The following is a 20391-nucleotide window of genomic DNA, read 5'->3' as shown; positions in this document are numbered from 1 at the left end:
AGTAACTAGCTTACAACTGGTAAATGAAATACTAAGGTAACTGTACCTGAGAGTACTTTTTTCTCTGGTATTATCTTTTTAAAGATGCACAGGTCAAAGATAGTAACAGGCTACTGCAGATATTCAAAACCAGAGACAACCTCCCCCATGCCAGAAGTTACTACACGTATGAACCACTTGCATACATTCTGGTCATCACCTCAATGTAGTTTAAGAGGAATAAAGGATGTTAGACATTAACAACTCATGGGCCAAAAAAAATACGTAATAAAATATAAAGTGACTGAAGGTTTAAAAACCAACCAATCACCAAGTAAAGTTAAAGTTGCAAAGGAAACTTCAGTTGTCACGTTCAGTGACAACAATTTGAGTGTTTACTCAAATTGAAGGTGTGACTTCTTCCGATGGAGCTAGGTATCACATATAAAATCAAGTCAGCTAGGGGGGAAAAAACCCCACAAAAACCAGTAAGCTGAAACAAATGTTCATGCACATCCTAACACACAAAGAGAGAGGAGGGCAGAAGCATGATTATCACTGACAAACTGACGAAAAACATCACTAGCTTGCCAATGCAGTTAACTCTTACAGCACTTTAGAAGCCTACACCCAGATTCACAACTATCCCAGCAGCGAGCACCTGGAAAGATTCTCGATTTTGTAATATCACCCAAAAAGATGTGTATAAATTAATATCAATATTACCAGTCTGTTCTGTTAACTTTAATATTCTTTGAATAGGTACATTTTTCCATCTGGCAGCACTAATCAACCACCTGTACTTTCAAAAAAAGTACACACCCCCACACCTCTTTACCCTCCTCCTATTTTGCTTATGAAGGGAATGTCTCTCTTCTTTCCATCACGCCAAAGCACATCAAGGCCCAGAAAACTGTTTTCTATTACCTAATCTGTTAGGCATTTAAAAAAAAATTGTCTTTCTGTCTTTTATGTTTTATTTAAATAAACAGGTATTTTTTAATTCAGAAAGTGTGATTCTATGCATTTTCTATTTGGTTGAGCAATTAAAAATTAGAACAGAACACACAATAACTGTATCAGTACATTATGGCAGCTTTACAAAAGGAATTAATATACAAAAGTTCTTTTAAAAGCACAATTCACATGCACTGTTAATGTATTTGGGTTTTCTTTTGAAGGAAACAAAAGTCTTATCTCAACTGATGCTAAACCCAATATTCCAAGAATCTATTTATGAACACAAGCATTTGTGCTCTGTAAATATCAGGAATCAAATTTTTTTTCTACATATCCTCCTTACGTCTCTTCAGCAATAAGATATATTTTAGTATATCCCATTTTCAGAAAAGGAAAAGCCGTAGGAAGGCAGAGAGGAAATGTTTCTTTCCACATTTGAGGAAATGATCCATAGCAACACGCAGCATAACAGCTTTTAATTCTGCACAACATGAATTTCTAAAAAAGCAACATTCAGTCAGCAAATTTTTGGCTCTCTACAGATGCTGTCATCCACTGCAAGATTCATTATTTACAAATTCTATCCAGTATTTTTGATCACTGGATGCGAATGCAGTGTAAAAAAAAAATCTAATCTATCTCCTCTGTCATTTTCCCAGAATCCTCATTAGGAAATGTTATTTTACTCTCACTGGAAACTGCTATTACGCATACATTAGTTCTTCATGCAAAATGCAAACAGAGGATGAATTTCTTCTCCTATCCTTTATGCCTCTCACACACTCTTCTGCAAAAAATTGCTTATAGCAAGCCTGTATAAATACACCCACCAAATACTTACGATAAGTACACAATCTAATGTAAGCTTTTCTATTTTGTTGTTACAGTTTGATTTTGAAAAACAAAACAAAACCCCCAAAACCCAACTAAAACCCAGCAAAACCACCCAATAAATTCTATGCAAAATGCCTGGTAAGATCTCATTTCCACTGTCAAAACCAGCCAGTCTAATTGTCCATGTATAAACTGGGCTCCATGTTTGAGAGCTGCAAGAGATGAATTCCCCATTTTTACAGAAGTGCCAAACCAGCACCAAAAAGAGAGAACTTATTCACATTTGTCAAAAGACCATGAAGAAGCCTTACTGAAAAGATGATGGGGGGGATTTGGAGGAGTGGTCTGAGTCTTTTTTAGCCAACACTAGACCTAAGAAAATCATTTTCTCACACCACTTTAAAAGTCAGTCTAAATCTTTTAATAAGGTTACTCCTACCATTCCCTAACTTTCTTCAGCTGCACAGCATGTGTAGAAGGCATTTAGGTGGGTAAGAAAATCTCATTCCCAGGTCTATGCTTGCCTTCTGTTTCCCAGTGAGGACTATGAAATCAGGTTTCTAAAGCTTCACTGTGCACTTTGGAGTATACACACATCAACTGTAACAGAAAAGAGTTGGGCATCAAATTAACCTGAACTTGGTTTAATTTTTTATTTTGGAGGTGGCCTGGATGTTTTGGTGTTTTGTGAGGGTTTTTTTTTCTTTGGTTGGCGTTTTTTTTTGTTGTTGTAATTTGTTGGTTGGTTTTTAAGGGAGGGGTTGCTCTCTGACCTGAAATCTCTGCTCTGCTCTTTGAAGAATTTACTAATTTTTCCACCACATCAGTGGTAGTTAAAAGGGCCTTACATTCTTTTACAAGGTTACTTCTGCTGAATTTTTAATCCACTGAAATGTAGAAAGGTTTGGAGATTTTGTTTGTTTTGTTTGGGGGTGGGGTGGTTTTTTTTGTATGTGTGTCTGTGTGTGTACATAAACAATTTCCCGCCCTCCCTCCCCCTGCCCCCCCAACTTAATTCTCCAGAAGCACAGGTAATAACTCCATTCCGTATTCTTAAACTTGGCATTTGCCACCATTTGAGATGCACTTGGGTGTAAGAACTCATCACAGGCTGGCAAGATGCAATTACGACGTCTCGGAGATTCAAGCCCTTCTGGAAATCGGGTGAAGTATTTTAGGGTATTTCAAGTGGCACTAGACATCTAAAATTTAGGGAACAGCATTAAGTCTCTGAGATTTCTGACTAAGAACTGTAAACCCAGGAACATTGCCAAATACACAGATCTTGAATATTAGTGCCATTAAGGAGGAGGCAGCATGTCCCTGGCAGTGGCAACTCTTTTCTTCTGTCTCTGATCCATACTTTGGTATTTTTTTCCCTTTTCATATGAAGTTCTTGCCTCATTGTTATGGGTATTGTTCCATGCCTGGAGCAAACACCATCAGTGTCTGGGAGCATGCCTGCCAAATCCCCGCTGTCAGTGCATCCATTTGAGGATGTTCTACTCATTAGTACAGAATCTTATGTAAACACAGAAACCAAAGTCCTCCAATTCTCTTTTTTATATACACTAAAAATATTATCCACCTGAAATACACTGATAAACACAGAAATATTTAAAATAATTAAGAGACTTTCAAATATTTCTTATCAATTAACACCACCATTAAAGTTTAATAAAATGAAGATGTTAACCTTTAATAACTTATATCTTTAGAATCAGAACAAAGATTATTTCTAAATCATACACTCTGTTGTGTGCACCTATGTGGTTCTTCAACTAAAATTGCCCCAGAAAGGTTAAATGTATTGCATTACGCTGAAGGGGTTTCTACGCTGAACTGCAATTATGAACAAAGAACAGCTTATACATCAGTCAAGTTACTGCTGTACTAATCTAAAACCCACACAATTTTGCAGTTCTCTAGGGTTTAAACGGTTGTTACTGCAAAAGCAAATGATGAAAAAGTTCCACTTCACTCCCCGTTTTGGAAAGCTGTTAGAAAGTCTTTTTTTCATTTGTGATGCGTTTGATCTTGTATCTCTCTACCCACAGGAGGACTTGCATCCCATAGCATGCGTAATTAACTGAATTTTAGATACATACATGACCAACAGCTATGATGCTTTTTGGGGGGGAGTTTTGTTGTACTTAAAGAAAATTAAATTCCTTTTAAGTTTCCACTGCTAGAGACCCTGTTTTAAAACCTGTGTTTATATCCCTTTACAATGATGGTGCAGTAATAACATGCAAGCAACTGTCAATTTGTGCAGGTATTTTTAATCACTGTCACAGTAACTTCAAAGCAAACAAAGTAATGTATATGCTTAAGTTACCAGGAGCCTAACAAGATACTCTTCACACTCAATACATTGATTTTCTAGCTTAAACAGTCAAATATATATTTTTTACATGAGTGGGAATTCTGTGTTGTGAGAATATGCTATGGGAAATATATGTGAGGTTAATCATCGCATGTTCCCTGATATTCCAGGATCAACAATATAGAAAATTAGATGATTAGTCTCAAATACTGCACATCCAGTGTCTATGCCAATATCAGAACGCAAAGCAGTAAGTGTAATCTACAAGCTGGTTTGACAGAGTATTAAGATTTCAGTTTAAAGCTGAAACTTCAGCAAGTTCTACCTCATAAAATCACTTTATTAATAATCAGCGTCACATTAGGATGATTACCCAATAACTTGCTAAAAGAACAACACAACTATGGGGCAACTACAGAGTTAAAAGCAGTGCTGGGGCAGAGAACACTCAAACAAAAAGAAAAACCCCCCTCCCAAACAAACTCTGCTAATCATTTTGAAAATACTGGAACACTACCAAGCAATTACATCAAACAAAGACTGCACCTCATATTTTAAAAATAGAAAGCAAACTTAAATACATATGCTGGTGAGGGTGGGATGGGTTTTGGAGCTTTGGTTTGGTTTTTATTCCACGGTATAAAATACATACTGAAATAAGCTTGAAGCCCTTTTTATAAATATCCAATCTAAATTCCTATTGCAGAAAAGCTGACAAGTGTAAATATAATCTAATTAAAACAGTCATAGGTTATGCACTTCCAAGGGCTTCCTTGGTGTAATTAGAGAACATATTCTTTGAAAACAGTATCTGATTTGTGTCAATCACATCTACAGGGAGGTCTCAAACTGAGGCAGAGAGAGATGGCTGTGATGATGATCGACATGGGCATTACTTAAGTGTTGCAATGCAATATCTTTCTGGGATGTGTTCGGGCATTGGGTTTGGGATTTTTTTTTGTTTTTTTAAAAGCAGGATCACATTCAAAGTTCATTACTTCTGTTCAAGATTCACGATTCATCTACCAATATTTCAGAGTTTCCTACATACAAAAAACCCCCTCAAACAAAGCAATGTCCAAAGTTAAATGCTCTTCACAATGAGCTACTCGATACAGCATTCCCAATTCCTACAGCATTCTTTCTTTGAAGAAAAAGAGTAACTAGTAAAGAAGTATCTCGAATATGTTATGTACAGTGAGGAAAAAGCATTTACATGCAGACTAGCATTAAATGAGTAATAACATATGCTTCATAAAGCAACTCTCAAATATATCAGTTTTAATAATTAAATGTGCGCTTGGAGCAACAGTGTACATACCAAAATAGCAAAGCGGATTTCAATAATTATGTAACAACCTAAGGAAACAAAAATTCAGTATTTCTTATCTTTACAATGTAGGCTGTTTTGAGCATTTAGAAAAGAGTCCATCCATTTATTTAAAACAAAAACAAAAAAAGAAAAAGAAAAAAACAAACCAAAACCAAACCACACCTTCAGCACTGCTGTGCAATTTGTTTTCAAGAGGAAAGTCAGTGCACCAACTTTCATTTTCAAGGACATGACACTGGAAAAGAGATATGTATCTTTTTATTGTAAAAATAAGAACGAGATCCTAGCTTACTATTATAGCAGACTTCACCACTGTGACTGGCGATCTTTTGCTTGGGAAAAACCTAAAAAGGTTCATATACAAGCTGTTACTAAAATGAGCATTTTACAATTTCAATTTACACATGCCTGTTCTCCAGGTGTCGTTTAGAACAAGCACCATCTATCTGACTGTTCAATATTCAGCAGGGATCTACCAACCAGGTCTTGCACAGAACAGCCACAAGCATTACTTTCTGCTCAGCAAAGTGAGCTTAGTTCTGACTTTCAACTATTAAGAGGTAATTGCAAGTGTTACCCCTTACAATACTCTCAGAGCTCAAAAATGAAATATTAAAGACCTAATGAAAGCTAATTACTGACCTGCTATACTCAGCAGAAAATTTAAATTTGGTTCAGCAAAATGTTTCGCATGGAAAAATAAACTAGAGGAACAAGTTCATGCTCTGTCACAGAGTAACAGACCTGCCGTTCAGTCAGAGTTGTGGTCAGTATTTCCATTAAAAAGCTTGTTTATCAAGAATTTATTATGGGAGCTATTAAGGAGTTACACCTCAAACTGACTTGGCAGACAAAATTTTCTGTAAATTCAAGGAGCTATTACTTAAAAAAAAAAGAAAAAACCTGTTGCATCCCTTCAGAAACACAAGATGGTTTTCAAAAGGGTATTTTCTACTCTTAATTCGCACAGTATGATATAATTCCCCACGAGGTAAATCTTCCTAATGCTCACTCCATTTTCCCTTTTCTGCGTTTCAACCCAAAAGTCACAGTTTTATATTTATTTCGACTGCATCAGGAAGCATCCTTCAAGTACCAGGAAACATCATCACTCCACTTGAACTTCACCTACCAAAATCTACTACTCATGAAGTTGAGCAGAAAAACAAAAAGAAATCCCCTTAATCAGCCACTGACTTCAGAGAGGCAAAACACTGCATTTTTGAGGACATGTCAACAGAAGCTAAAATCAAAATAAACTTTGAAATGGGTTACAATGACAGCTCAAAAAACCATGAAAATTAAGTCTGAACAGAGAGCATCATTCTAATTGGTAGACTGCCTTCGATGAAGCAACAGAATACAAGATGCTCCCATTCTTCTAAAACTAAAATGCATTTTTTCAATAAACAGACATAACAAGAAAAGAATCATACCATGCTGGGACTATTCTTAACATAACAGGTAGACATAACTACCTTAGGCCTAGCTACAATTTTCCAGAGCACAATAATGAACACCATCATCCCAGCTTTCGCACAGATAATTAGTACTTACTCACCATTAAAGTAATACTTAAAAAAATTTAAAAAAAATTTCCTCAGACCTGTGAATACCATTTTAAAAATAACAGTGCTGACCTACAACACTTGCTAGCAATGCTTTCCAAAACTGCCACTGTGCATTCAACTCATCCTAATCCACCCAATAATCCACCCAAGATCAACATCTGCTGCTTATAGTTACCCTATTCATAACTTAAATGCTTATAATTCCTTAAAAAAAACCCCACACACAAATTGGATGTTTACTTCATAAATTTGAAAAGGAAAATTTGATTGAGAAGAAATCAATGAATTCGTACATCTGAGTTGAGAAATATGTATTTTTTAAACTATTGGCACAGGATAAAAAAAGATACTGCCTTTAATCCTAGGAGATATGGCATATTCCTCAACACATTCATTTTGGAAAGCTAACCAGGCAAGTCTTCTAAAGCATAGCAATCAACCGAAAGAGTATTTTGAATCTCATACAACAAACTTGAGTTACATAGGTCAGACTATTTGGAACAACATAGTAACAAGGAAACTACTGATCCTCACTGTTGCACTAAGCCAAGGTGAAGACTTAGCCTTTGCTTATGTAGAAGCTGACTGACTGGATTCAGTTCAGGGCTGCAAAAACGACTGCTTCACAAGAAAAGCATCCAGTCAAACTCATCCAAAGAAACCTTTCTCTACCAGACTATACATACCGGCCTCAAAAAGAACACATAAGGTATGTGAAGAAAAAAAGGAATCCACTAACACAGCAAGACTTAAACAGACAGTAAATAAAGAATTTATAAGACTTGAACTACTATGTTGGCAATACAGTAAAAAGCAAAGCAGCAAATAAACCTCCATAAAACTAAAGGATGACTATACTCTAAAGTGCAAACTCTATAATCCTTATTTAATCTGACTAGTAGCTAAAAAGAAGGCACCTTTAGTCCTCCAACAAATCCTGTATAAATGTATTTCAAGGGCACCCTCCCTTTGTTTTTTTTGTGTGTGTGTGTGTTAAATTTTAATATTTTTAAAATAGGTCAACTTGGAGTCTTAGGACGGTGACTTTTTTCAAGCCCTAAAGCTACATCTGAAAAACATTACCCTTCAGAGTTCCTAGCTTTCAGGTCTAGGGACATTGTGATATGCTCCAGCAAGATTTCTGATCCGGACAATCAAGGGACTGAAGCTGCAGGGCACAACATACTGTTCTACACACCATGTACAACTGCTGTGTAATTAGAAGCAGACCAACCAAATACAAATTGACCTCTTTTAAATTCTCTTATGAACTGCCAGAGAACCACTGGTTTCTAATTGCATTTATCAAAGAGGTTCTGGTTTAAATTTAAAAAATAAAAACAAAAAAGAGCAAGACAAAATTTACAGTAGTAAAGGAATTAGAGGAAAGACACTAGCGAGCACAGTTCCAGCTGAACCCCAAAGACCCTCCATCATTTCACTTTAGGTTATAAAGATAGCCTATTTTCAAGCATTCTTGGTGAACAAGCAGCTTTAGATATGAGACCAAAGGCAAATAATTACTAACCTTTCTACATTGACTGGCTTGTCAAATTTAAATAGAATATAATCCCCAGCAACTGGTGTGACAGCCCAGAAAAAATCTTCCCCTACGTAGGTTTTTTCTAGCGTATGCCCCTGGTAGACTTTTAAAGATGTTGAAACCTCTGCAGGTGGATTCACATGGATTTTATGCAGTAATGGTTTCAGGAAGTCTTTATCCTAATTGAAAGAAAGACAAACATGATGTTGGTCAGATAACTTGTTTTATTATGTTCTTTTCCCAAGTGGTTACACTTAAAACAAACACTTGCATAAGATGGAAAATGCATTACTCATTTCTGAGTCTATCAGATCTTGACCTGATTAATAAGATGAATATGCCATTAAAGTAAAAAAATTAGAAAAAATATCCCCTAGCAAAAATCCACGAAAACAAGACAGATTAGCACTTATGTTTGATAGTAACCAGTTTAAATCAGATTTCATTCCTACTGGAGTAATAAACAACATGCTTGAAAATGCCAGAGAAGAAGAAAATTACTGTTTTCTCAAAGGCTACAAATTTTTTCATTTAATCAGCCTACTATGGAAAGGAAGGAAAATTTTAGCTACTAACTGTGAGTTTCTGGATCTTCCCTGCTAGAGAGGAGTGGAGGCCAACATGCTGGAAAAGAGAAGGCCTGAAGCGTATCCGTAGGTTAGATTTCTGTCGATCACAATGTTTCTAAAGCAGGGGGGAGGAGGGGAGGTGTTAAGGGGGAAAAAAAAAAAAAAAAACAACACATTAGTAAAACCAACACAAGATTGCTGAGTTCTTACTGCAAGTATGTGATGTTACCTGAACCAAAAAAGACTCAACAAGAACCCAGATCTGTTTATCCAGTTGTCTCATGTTCATTCCTGAAATCTGCCGAGACTGCTGTGCAAACACAATACTGTTCAAGGTTCTTGTGCAGAACCTGTTTATTCATTCTTTCAGCAGGGGTGCTACCTGAGAAACGAAGGACCAGAATCCCACGTTTATTTCCCATTCAGAACCTCTCTGACTGCTGTCCAATTACTGCCATTCTGCAGAGCCTCAGTGGGGGTTACGTGAATGACTTTAGTTTAGGCCTATTACACAGAGAAACTACCTAGACTTTTGCTTTTCACCCTACTGCATTGATCTCCAAAATTTGAAGCAGTAACTGTTATAATGTCATTGAGAACTCTGTCCCTAAAGTTCTTTTTGAGATTAAAACCTTGGTAGGAAGCAAGACTCTTTCAGGACACGCAGTAACCGTAATACACAGTATGCTAGCCTCCAGCTCACCAAAACCAACACATTCACCATCGTGAAAACATTTTAGAAGCTTTATAATAAAAACAAACTTACAGCATCTTTCTCAGGGTTACACACTTTCACCCAGAGGATATGGTCCAGAAGCCAATCAATAGGTTTCTCCTTATAAAACATAAATATGAACTCTACAATAAGAGTGATATCTGGAGACTGGAACATTTTACCTGTGATGACATCAAGAATAACTGGAGTTATTTTAGATTAAAGATAACATAGTCTTTCGAAATCAGCACGACAACAGATGTTAAGTTTATGCCCAGACAAAAAATGTTAGCAACGAACAACTTGAAGTCTCAATGTTATTAAAAGCTCCGTACCTTTCAGCTATGCAAAACTAAATAAAACAACTATTCAAACAAGAACTCATTGTCATATATCTTGGTGCTATCAAAATATTCAATGTCTACTATGACAGGGTCTCCTTAAGAACAGAAATTGTCAGTCTGCAAAAATAGAGAAAGAAGAGTTATGGATTTGTGTCTATTATTCTCCATGCCATATGTAACTTCAAGCATCTGAGACAAGGAACTGTAGCAAGTGTTATCTGCCCAGTCACACTATTTCAGCTTTTGCAGGTACTAACAGGAGAGACGGAACACCTACCACTAACTCCAGATCCTCCTGTGTAGAACATCAAAGGGAACAAAGGAAGCTACTAGAACACAACCAGAGACAATGCAACTTAAAAGAGACACATCACGTAGCAGCAACAGGATTTTTTTTTTTGAAACACATAGGTCATCAGCAAACTCAGGGCATTTCCAACTAGCCACAGTCAAAGCAGTCAGCTGCCTAGTAGAAAGTCTACGACCCTCTCACAAACAAAACCTGCAGAACTCCTGTGCCAAGTCCTACCATGACTTTGGGGCTTCTAAGACAGCATACTGCTTCGTCAAGAATGGACGGCCTTCTGGGGGGCACTGTGCTACAGGATTCTTGGACACCCTGCAAACTCTGAGGCTTAAGGAAAGCCTCGGCAAAAGAAGGAAACATACTCTTGATGAAGAAAGTGTATTTACTACTGACAAGAATAGTAAACAGTCAAAAATAAAAAAAGGGTGTGGAATACGTTTCAATGCTAGTACAGGTGTCTGAAGAAAAAAGTGGCCGACACACTGGGCTATTTTGTTAAACTGAATGCAGGTCTTAAGAAAGGTGTCTTGTACAAAGACACTCCTACCAGGAGTAACATGTAACTGGGACTGGGGCAGTCCAAGGCTGAATACTAATGACGAGTGCTTGTACCAGGGACTGAGAGCCAACTAAACTCCCAGAAGCAATTCCAGATTTGAGGGCAGCATCAGGTTTGCAGACCAAGTCTGCCTCTACTTTGCTAGGCTACAATGGAGGAGGCAAGGGAGAAAGACATTACATGACAATGGATCTCTTAGGAGGACACTGGCTGAAGCCACTCGGTTCTGCAGATGGTGCTGAGATGTGGGCAGTGCTGACTTAGATAGGCATGGACTCTTGGCACATGTGCACTAATGGATCAGAGTCCAACAGAAGCTCTCCTCCAATGCAATTCTGTCTATCCACACTTTTGAGTTCTGTACCATACTCTAACACATAGCACTGAGGCATGTGAAACAGATTTTTTTTTCAACTTGTTATTTAAAAAGCCTATGAAGGCCTCATAGAATACAAGTTCCATAAGGGGTAGAGGTCCTCATATTTCCTCCTTCTACATTTAGGAAGAACAGTTGGAGCAGACATTAAGAACAGGTTCCTCTCTGAGGTGGCAAAAACACATCCCACACTCATCAAAAAACGGGATTTGGTTCTCATCTACAAGAGGACAAAATTCTTTGGAAAGGTCACTAAGGAGCTGTATAGGCTAGTCTGGATGACAAACACAGAACAAACATTTTGTATGAAGCTTAAAAAACTATCAGCAGTATAGCACTCCATTTGAGCAGGTGGCTGAGTGGAAATGAAGAAATGCTGCAAGCAGTCTATTTAGCCATTAAGGAGAACATTCACATTTATATAAAGAGAAGAGAGGGTATACCGGTAGTATCACCTTGAACCAGTACTACACTAATGGTAGAAAGTTATCTAGTCATTAGATGAGAAACATACATTTCCACTGTGAATGCACATATGGACTATCAGTCAAAGCCAGACATTCAGGTACTTTTTCTTCTGAAGCTCACTGAGGTCTGTAATTCATAGAAGACAATCACAAAGCAGCATTTAAAAGAAAAAAAACAAAACCGAGGAGCCTTGTAACAGGGATGGGAAATTTCTCTACTGAAACAGGTGACTGAGCCTGGCACATTATACAATACCTCAGAGTAGATACAGAAGGTCAGGTTGTTAGCTTACATATATTAGTAACAAGGATATTTTTAAGGAAAAGCATCCAAGTTGCAGGGGTCCTGTTATGCATACTCTGACACTGCTAGATATCAGACGCTTACATCTGGAGATTTGTTTTGAGAATGTCAGGATGTCAAACTGCAGGATCCTTTTTCTCCAAATGAGGATATATACTTAGGAGATCACCTAAAGGGCCTCACCCTTTCCAGGAAACAGATCTGATGCGATCTCATTCCCTTATAACTTGTGTGACATCAGATAAGAACATAGCTAACGAAATAATACTTATTTTGGAATTCTGAAATGAGTTAGGAAGGGTCTGAGCAAGGCAACATTAAGATTCAATGAAATAAATACAGAAGCAGCATCTGACAAAAGTCCTAATTATTTCATCTGATGGAATGACGCTATATTCATAAAACAGATTATTCACACAGTGGGATGGAGAAGTAAATCTGGTAAGACATCAGCTGACCTGACAATGCTAAATCAAAGACGTCCCTTACCAAAAAAAAAATTAATTTGGCCATTTATAAAGGAAAGCCATTGTCATCACTTGTAAGTGCTTGTTGAAATGAGGTCCTCAAATAGGCATCTCTACTTGAAAATACTCTAAAATTTGAAGCTCCCACTAAACAATGGATGACTCCTACTAAATTTGGGACAAATGGAAAGCTTTCTTCTTTAAAGACATTAGAAAGATGTTATGATTTTTAATTAGTGTATTGTTACTATTTCTACACTATATTGTTGTCCTATTGCCTGGAACCCTTTTCTTCTTCTATCCAAGGAAAGAGCAACAGAACCACAGTGTACATTTTTTCCTTTAACTAGCTTCTTTTGAAGTGCACAAGGATTACAGTTTTCAGTTGTCATCTATGGTGAAAAGACATTCACAGACCATGTCACTTAAAACATGAACATTACGGTACAAGATCCTTACCTACAATTAAATAAGCAGAGAACAAGACTGAAGGCAAGAGTAGGAATTTACTCTTTTCCCTAATTTAAGTTATCCTAATTTAACCTAAAATAGAAACAGGATATTAACAAATTATTTACTTCAATATGGCAATCTTGTCTAGGCCCAGAGGCACTTTCCTCTAATATACAACAATATAGACTGGCATACAACTGTCAACTGTGCAGCCAACCTCCCCTGACTCAGGGAATAACATGCTGATGTCACGGGACACACCAGGGAAAAACAAAACAAACGACCCTGATACACCCCACTGCAACTAGTCACAACAGGCTAGGAAGCATCAGCTGGCTGTACCTGCACTAGCATCTTCAGACACAGGTGCTCTCTCTACATCACACTGCCCAGCACTGCGCAAGGGTTCAACAGGGCAGGAGCAGCCTTCTCACTTTAACTTGCAATAACCACTGGAGTGAAGACGAACAGGCAACAGTGTGCTCCTGAGACAAGCCCTCATGTCCCTTCAGTCACCAAGGACAGACACTCATAGGTTATTTGCTGAAATGCTGTCACCACTCTCCACACCCAGCTTGGCACAGCTTTGCCCCAGCTCCTTGCCTTTGAGTATAACACAGCATCTCTCATCTGTCATTTCTGTCTCAGGACACCACCAGCACAGCACAGCACTACTGCCATGGATCAATGTCCCCTTTTACTCCGCCAGAACACTCTTCCTACACCAGCTCAGAAACAGGCCTCTGCAGTGAAGCCCCTAGTAAAACAGCTCTTCAAAGCTCCGGACCCCTTACTGTCCACAGCTACTACTTGTCATGAAAAGCCAGCCCACTACCACTCCTACTTCACCGATCTGACAGCCAAGCCCCTCTGAATCGAAACCGGCCAATCCAGTGCCTAGCCTCTCCTGAGCAAGGGTAGCAGCAGCAGCTCGGCTTCCCTAGGGCATAGTCACAGCCCAAGAACAAGCAGCGGCATCTTTCAAGGTCCTGCAGTCCTGTGGCCTCCCATGTAGTTGCAGGTGAGGAAAGTGCTGTCAGCCATGGAGCCACTGAGCTGCCATCCAAGTTGAGCCTGCAGATTGCCCACTGGCCATCCCCAACATGCAGTCAAAAATCAAGCCAAGGAGACCTAAGCAAAAACTGCAGTCAACACGCACTGCCTCAAACCAAAGGCAATGCGAAAGCATTGAAGCAATGGCTCATTTTGCATCGTGTGCATGCACCTGGTACCGTGCAGGAAAACAGACACAGATCAAGGAGACTCTGCTGACAAAATTTCAGACGTTTCAGACTCTACAACCTACCTTCGAAAAGAAACTTTGAAATCTGAAAGAATTAAGACTTAAAGGGAAAATCTGGCTCCATAAATCCCTAAAGATTTACAAAATGTGGAAGACTTTCTCTATATTATTTATCTGTATTGATAAAAGTGAGAGCCAGGACTGAAAAAATTAAATATTGTGGAACATTTTCTGCTATTTATTGTGCGCTGCTAAGGCTTCTGTCTGATTTTCAGTTAATCTAAATGCTATTCTTAGTGAATTATTCTGGCCCTTTCACTATTTTGTTGGCAGGTACAAGACACACACACACAAAATGAAAAACTTTGTTTTCTACATTTCTCTGAAATCCAAATATCTAAATAATTAATTTTAATCTTTCCACATAAGCACCATTAAATGTATTCAGTCTACACCAACAATAATATTATACCTGCAAGCACATATTCTAACTATAGTTGAAGTATTTCAATGCTTTCCCTATTAACAATATGCAAATTACTGGCATTAAAACCAGAATCTCTTTGAAGTTATTTAAATCTCAAATATTTGAGATTTGATCTGCTCTTCCCCAAAATTGAACTATGTGGACAGCTTGAGCAAAACTGTAATCAGAACAACTTAAAATAACCAGAACATCAGGGCACAGAAAGATTCAGAGGAAACATCTAAGATAACCAAAAGGCTGATTACTGACTGCTCCATTAAAATTTTGTGACAGCTGGCATTATAGGTACAGTGCAGAGCATGGCAGATCCTCTGGAAGGCACTTCAGCTCACAGGCAGCTGGGAGACAAATCAGTATTTCTCATAAAAAGCTAGTAGGACTTTCCTGTGTTGTATCAGGGACTACACTGCAAATCAGTGTAGTCTGCTGATCAGAAGCAGCAGAGCAAAAGATGCATCTCCTTCCACAGAGCTTCTTAGGGAAACAGCACACGTCTCACGTATTATTTATTAGATACTTGACAGCACTTATGACTATGCTTTCAGTATTAAAAAAAAACCAAAGGAAACAACTTCTGCTCTGCGGCAGAGGTGACAGAATTCTATAATCCTGCTGTCAGTCTAAATAGCCGTATTTGCCACTTCCTCATTCAGTACTCGCATAAATTAATTTTCAGTTCAGAAAATATACTATGACAAAAAGTAATTTTACCAAGCAAACTTCCAAGCAGATCAAGGCTTCCAATAGCTTACAGCAAATCAACCACACCTCTCTTTTTTAGAGTTTATTTCTAAATCATAGTAGCATCTAGGCAATTCAGCGCTCTACTTTCAGATATCTACACGTAAAACTCATTCTCAGCTACAGACAACTGCTTTTGCTCTTCTGCATAGCTATTCGCATTACCAAATCATCATAGTATCAGTCTGCATCAAGATCCACAAAGGGATATAACAGATGTAGTAAACCTACATTACTTGCAAAAGATTTGTATGCAATACGTGGTTACAGCACATCAATCTGTCTCAAAGACAGAAGTTTTAGTCACTTACACAAATACTAATTTTTCTCTCAAAACTAAGCAAGAGAAGTAGCTAAATTGGGAGGAAAAAAACCCTAATTTAATTTTCTGGGTAAAAAAGCAGCATTAAGATGTGTAGCCACAGTTAAAAACATCTGAAATTCTACTGATATCATCTAATTAAAAGGAGGCAAGCAAATATGATACATGGAACAAAGAGCAGGGATGCAAGCAGCAGGAGCTAATTTAACTCAAACTATTTTCAGAGTCTATACTGAAAAAAGTATATAGACAGCATGGAAAAACAACTTTAAAATATTTTTAAACAGTTGTGCAGGTGATTAAGCCAAATCTCAGTATTAGGAACTATCTATCTATTCCCTTCTGGCTTAGACGCTGTGTCCTTTATAATAGCATTGAGAACAGAAAGGGTGCAAAATACACAATTAAGTGATTTGAAACACATCTGCATGGGGTACACAGCGCATGTCCTAAACTATGAGTTGAATTTACCTCCATTTTGACATGTCAGTCTTACAAAACCGCAGTTTGTAAGCAAACATGCTCTACTACTAAATTAGGCAAATGCGGAATGAATGTAAAGTACTTTTATAGCCCAGGAACTTCATACAGAATTCACATCTGAAGTGCAATTAGAGCTAAAACTTTAACCCAACTAAGTCCACCGTTTAAAAGTAGAATTGAAGTCTAATCAGATGCTTGTATTCAACCAATCCCTGCAGCCACAGAATCAAAGAGAGTTGCAAGGTGTTCCCCATCAGAAGAGACAAATCTGTTGAGCGCAAAAGCTGCAGTAAGTTATTTAAATGCTTATTTCTCCATGATAGGCAGCTCCATTTTCCTGTTTCTCGGTTCCATTTCTGAGGCCACAAAACCAGCCCCATAACTATTTCAGCAACAGTTCATCTCTGTCGGTAGCCTAAGGCAACCGAGCAAATCAATTATGGGTGGCCAGGTAGATTAAGACTTCCCGCTGCCCATTTCCTCTCTCCTCCTCTCCATTGCTTCTGTAGGTTAGACTGACAAGCAAACATACACAGTACCATTTTGTGACCTAACGCAGCACGTTTAGGAGATAACTGTTTTCCTTTCTACTCAGTGAATCTCTGCTGAGCTGGAAACAGATAGTACTTGTCATTCACACAGTCCCAGCCCTCTCAGTGCTACCATTAAGGGTCACTGAGCTAAAAATGATGCCATTCTTTGGAAAGTAGATCCAAAGTAAAAACAAGAGAACAAGAATTTCCAAGAGAATGACTGAACTCAGGACCACACTTTACCTGCTACATGTAGGATTTTCTTCCTGTTCTGAGCTCAAACTTACAGCCTTTTCACTGGAATCATTTGTCTTGACTACATACAGGAATCCTCACAGTATGACTTAGCTTTTGATTTTTGCTTGCATATCTCCAGCTTAGTGCTTTTAAACAGATCGTGACACACCACTACAGCAATAAAATAACCTTGTGATTTGTAAAATCCCTTCAAAGCTTCTCTTTCATTGCTTTTCTGTTAAGTCTAGTACCTCTCAATAAAGACATTGTTAGCATTAAGAGCAAAGACGATAAAGTAGTTTCAACAGCACCCGGACAGTCAATCTACAACTGCCTGAGATGCTGCATTAGCTTCTCTCACTGTTGTCCATTGCAAATGACAGATTCTAACTACGCTTAAGAAGGAGCAGACTGTCATACCTTAGAGGTGGAGACAGAACAGGCTTTTTACCAAGACAAACTGATGCCTGCTGATTCCTGGAAACACTTGTGTTTTAATGACATTTTTGTTTTAATGGCAGCAAAATTAAAAATAAGCCATTCCTTGCAGTTTAACTGTTGTTAATTTTTACAAATTAATTACATATAAAAAATCCCTCCTTCTCAGCAGTCTTAGTTTGCCTCAGTCATACAAAATTATATGAAACAACTGAAAAAAACCCAACTAAAACCCAGGAGTTAAACAGAGGTCCTAAAAAAGCCAGTGAATTTCTACTTCTTGGTCTATTTCCAGTTCAAAGAAGATAGTTGTGAAGTCAGATCACTATTACTGCAGAGTCTGAGGATTAATATATTCTTTGAAACTATTAAAGTGAATGTTTTCTTACCAATGAAACCCAGCTGAGAAAATTCTAGAATCATCCAATCTTCAGAAGCAAGCTGAAGTGCAAAATTTTTTATTGTGCTGAAGTAATTCTGCTTGACAACAATGTCATCTTCAAGCTAGAGGAAGGCAGCAATAATATCAACATAAATAAAAAAAACACCAGCAAAGCAATAGGAAAAAGTGCAGCTAGGAAAAACTGATTTATAATCTATTGCTAACACATAGCCATGTATTTCTAATGCGAGCACTGCTATGAAACCTAGACACTATAGCCAAGAACAACAATTGTAGGGAACACAGACTGTCTACTTGTGGAGAACTAATCCAGAATCTTTCTGCAGTAAGAATCCACAAATGTAACTCAACTTAACTATTTCATAACATCACTTTTCTAACCTCTCTCTTCAGAGAAATATCATCCATGAAATAATGTTCAAGTGACATCAGTAGAAGTCTGCATTACTTGCATGCAAACATGTCTTTACTCACGCACCTAACAGCACTGAAAGAAATTCTTCTCTGAGTCAGAGGCTAAGGGACACGCTGTCTACAGAGGTGGGATTCATGTCACCTGGCTTCAGCTGTCCAACAGAACAGGTGCATAGTCCAAAGATGGGGTGCTACAATACCTCTAATTCATAGTTACTGCAGGCCACCGCTTTAAGGAGTTTGTTTCTCCTGTCCTTTCTCCCGGTACATTCATGCTCTCCCTCTTGTGCTGGCACTAATATTTGAGTACCTGCCTAGTTTCAAAAATAGTGTGTCATGTCATCGGCTGTGCAGCTTCCAGGAGAGCTGCATCTACAACAGCTCTCGGACAGCAGTCAGCATAACTTTGTAAAAACTAGATGAGATGAGTGGGGCTTTATACCCAAAGTACATAGTCCCAAAATTTAAATACAGGTCATAAGCTCAGTTATTCACTAAATCTGCAATACATGTAGGTGAGGCTTCAAAGCAGCAAGAAACGATAGGAACAATTCTGAGCTAAATTAAATGTAAGAAGAATTGCTTAACTCTGTTCTTGAAAACCTCTTCAAAAAAGTCTTAGCAATACATTGAAAACATACCTATACACAACAGTGATATTAAAGTGATGCTGTACTTGCTTTCCAAAGAAAGTTAAAATAGATTTTAGCTTCATTTCCACTCAGAACTATGCTGGTGTTTTTTGTTTAAGCAACAAAACTCATTTGGTAACTTATTTGGGAGACAAGTAAAAAACAGTAGTTTTTACTGTTTCCATTCTTTTACTTTTTTGACTAAGCATGTTAAGATAAAATAAGTCACATAGGACAAAGACCTTTTTACTTCAGAGGCAGTGTCCTCCACAATTTTTTTCCAAATATACCATAACCTCCATACTTAATGCTCTCCTTCAATTACAGAATCAAGATATACATGTACTGCGTAGGTTGTTCTGATGTGTCCAACAGCATCGTTTTTGGAGACTCATTTGAAAACTTGTCTCAAAACAAAGAAGAGAAATTTACCTGAATGTAATAAACTCCCTTTTTCTGGGCATACATCATAAGAAAACAATAATCCAAGTTTTGCTTTGTTCTCCATCTGAAATTAAATTAAAAGCTTAAGGAATATGGAAAAAAGTTGTTTTCAATACACGCTGCCAATGCAAAGTAAATCTCACTATAAAGAATGACGCTTATTAGTGAAATGTTAGGACAGCTGCTTTTGGCATTGTTCCCTCAGGAAATCCTCTGTCTGAAAAAAAGGAAAAAAAGTGTTTGCCTTATGCGTTAATACAGACACAAAATTGTTTTAACTTGAATCTGATTTTGTGAAAACTGCCTGACATTTCACTAAAAATAAATGTACACTTTAAATTCAGAAGGAATTACTGGGTTTTAGACTATTTCAGGAGGAAAAACAGTAAATAAAAAAGTCTACGTACAAGAAAAAAGGTATATCATATCTCAGCTCTCCTCCCAAAATTTAACACTAAATGAATTCAACCAAGCACAGCATTAGGCTCTGATCATGCACAGAACAACATGCAGATAGGAGTAAGATGAATTCACAGAACACTTTTAGCACCCCCACACTTTCAAGAACTACAGTAAGTAAAACATTTCAAGAATTCACATCCCCCTTGCCATTTCGTAAACAATGAAAGTGTGGGTGTGGGAGGAGATGGGAAAAGGTCTGGAGGAATAAACTAACCTCACTCTCTCTTTTGAGTCTCCAAACGTCTCTTTTAAGTTTGTCAAGTCAGGATAGTAGGTTGCAGGAGGGGCTATTACTTCCACCAAGCCAGAATTAATCTCTGTAGAAAACCTGTCAACAGAAACATCCTAAAGTCACATGAGAAATTCCAAGTTCTGTAGACTTCCTGCTTGCTTTCTGTTGGAACAGTTATCATGTCTGCTTACAACAATGACTTATTTAAACAAG

The 20391-nt window shown here is 37.8% G+C and overlaps 1 protein-coding gene across 1 annotated transcript in view; it reads right to left on the bottom strand.

Annotated features, from left to right (window-relative positions):
- Positions 1–8531: 8531 nt before the first annotated feature.
- The window catches only part of LOC104491002 (alpha-1,3-mannosyl-glycoprotein 4-beta-N-acetylglucosaminyltransferase A), a gene marked incomplete at its 3' end in the record, with an annotated part of 31888 nt that continues 20028 nt past the window's right edge, over positions 8532–20391 (bottom strand). Inside the window, exons 7-12 of the mRNA XM_010133357.1 lie at positions 20161–20274; positions 19473–19548; positions 17981–18095; positions 9882–10012; positions 9123–9230; positions 8532–8725 (exon numbers count right to left, since the gene is read on the bottom strand). Coding sequence (XP_010131659.1) covers positions 8532–8725; positions 9123–9230; positions 9882–10012; positions 17981–18095; positions 19473–19548; positions 20161–20274 — 738 coding nt within the window. The remainder of the gene's footprint in view (positions 8726–9122; positions 9231–9881; positions 10013–17980; positions 18096–19472; positions 19549–20160; positions 20275–20391) is intronic.

Source organism: Buceros rhinoceros, unplaced genomic scaffold (assembly GCF_000710305.1).
Source record: "Buceros rhinoceros silvestris isolate BGI_N320 unplaced genomic scaffold, ASM71030v1 scaffold14703, whole genome shotgun sequence".
In the NCBI taxonomy this organism is placed as follows: Eukaryota; Metazoa; Chordata; class Aves; order Bucerotiformes; family Bucerotidae; genus Buceros; species Buceros rhinoceros.
This window is presented reverse-complemented; position numbering and strand designations above follow the sequence as displayed.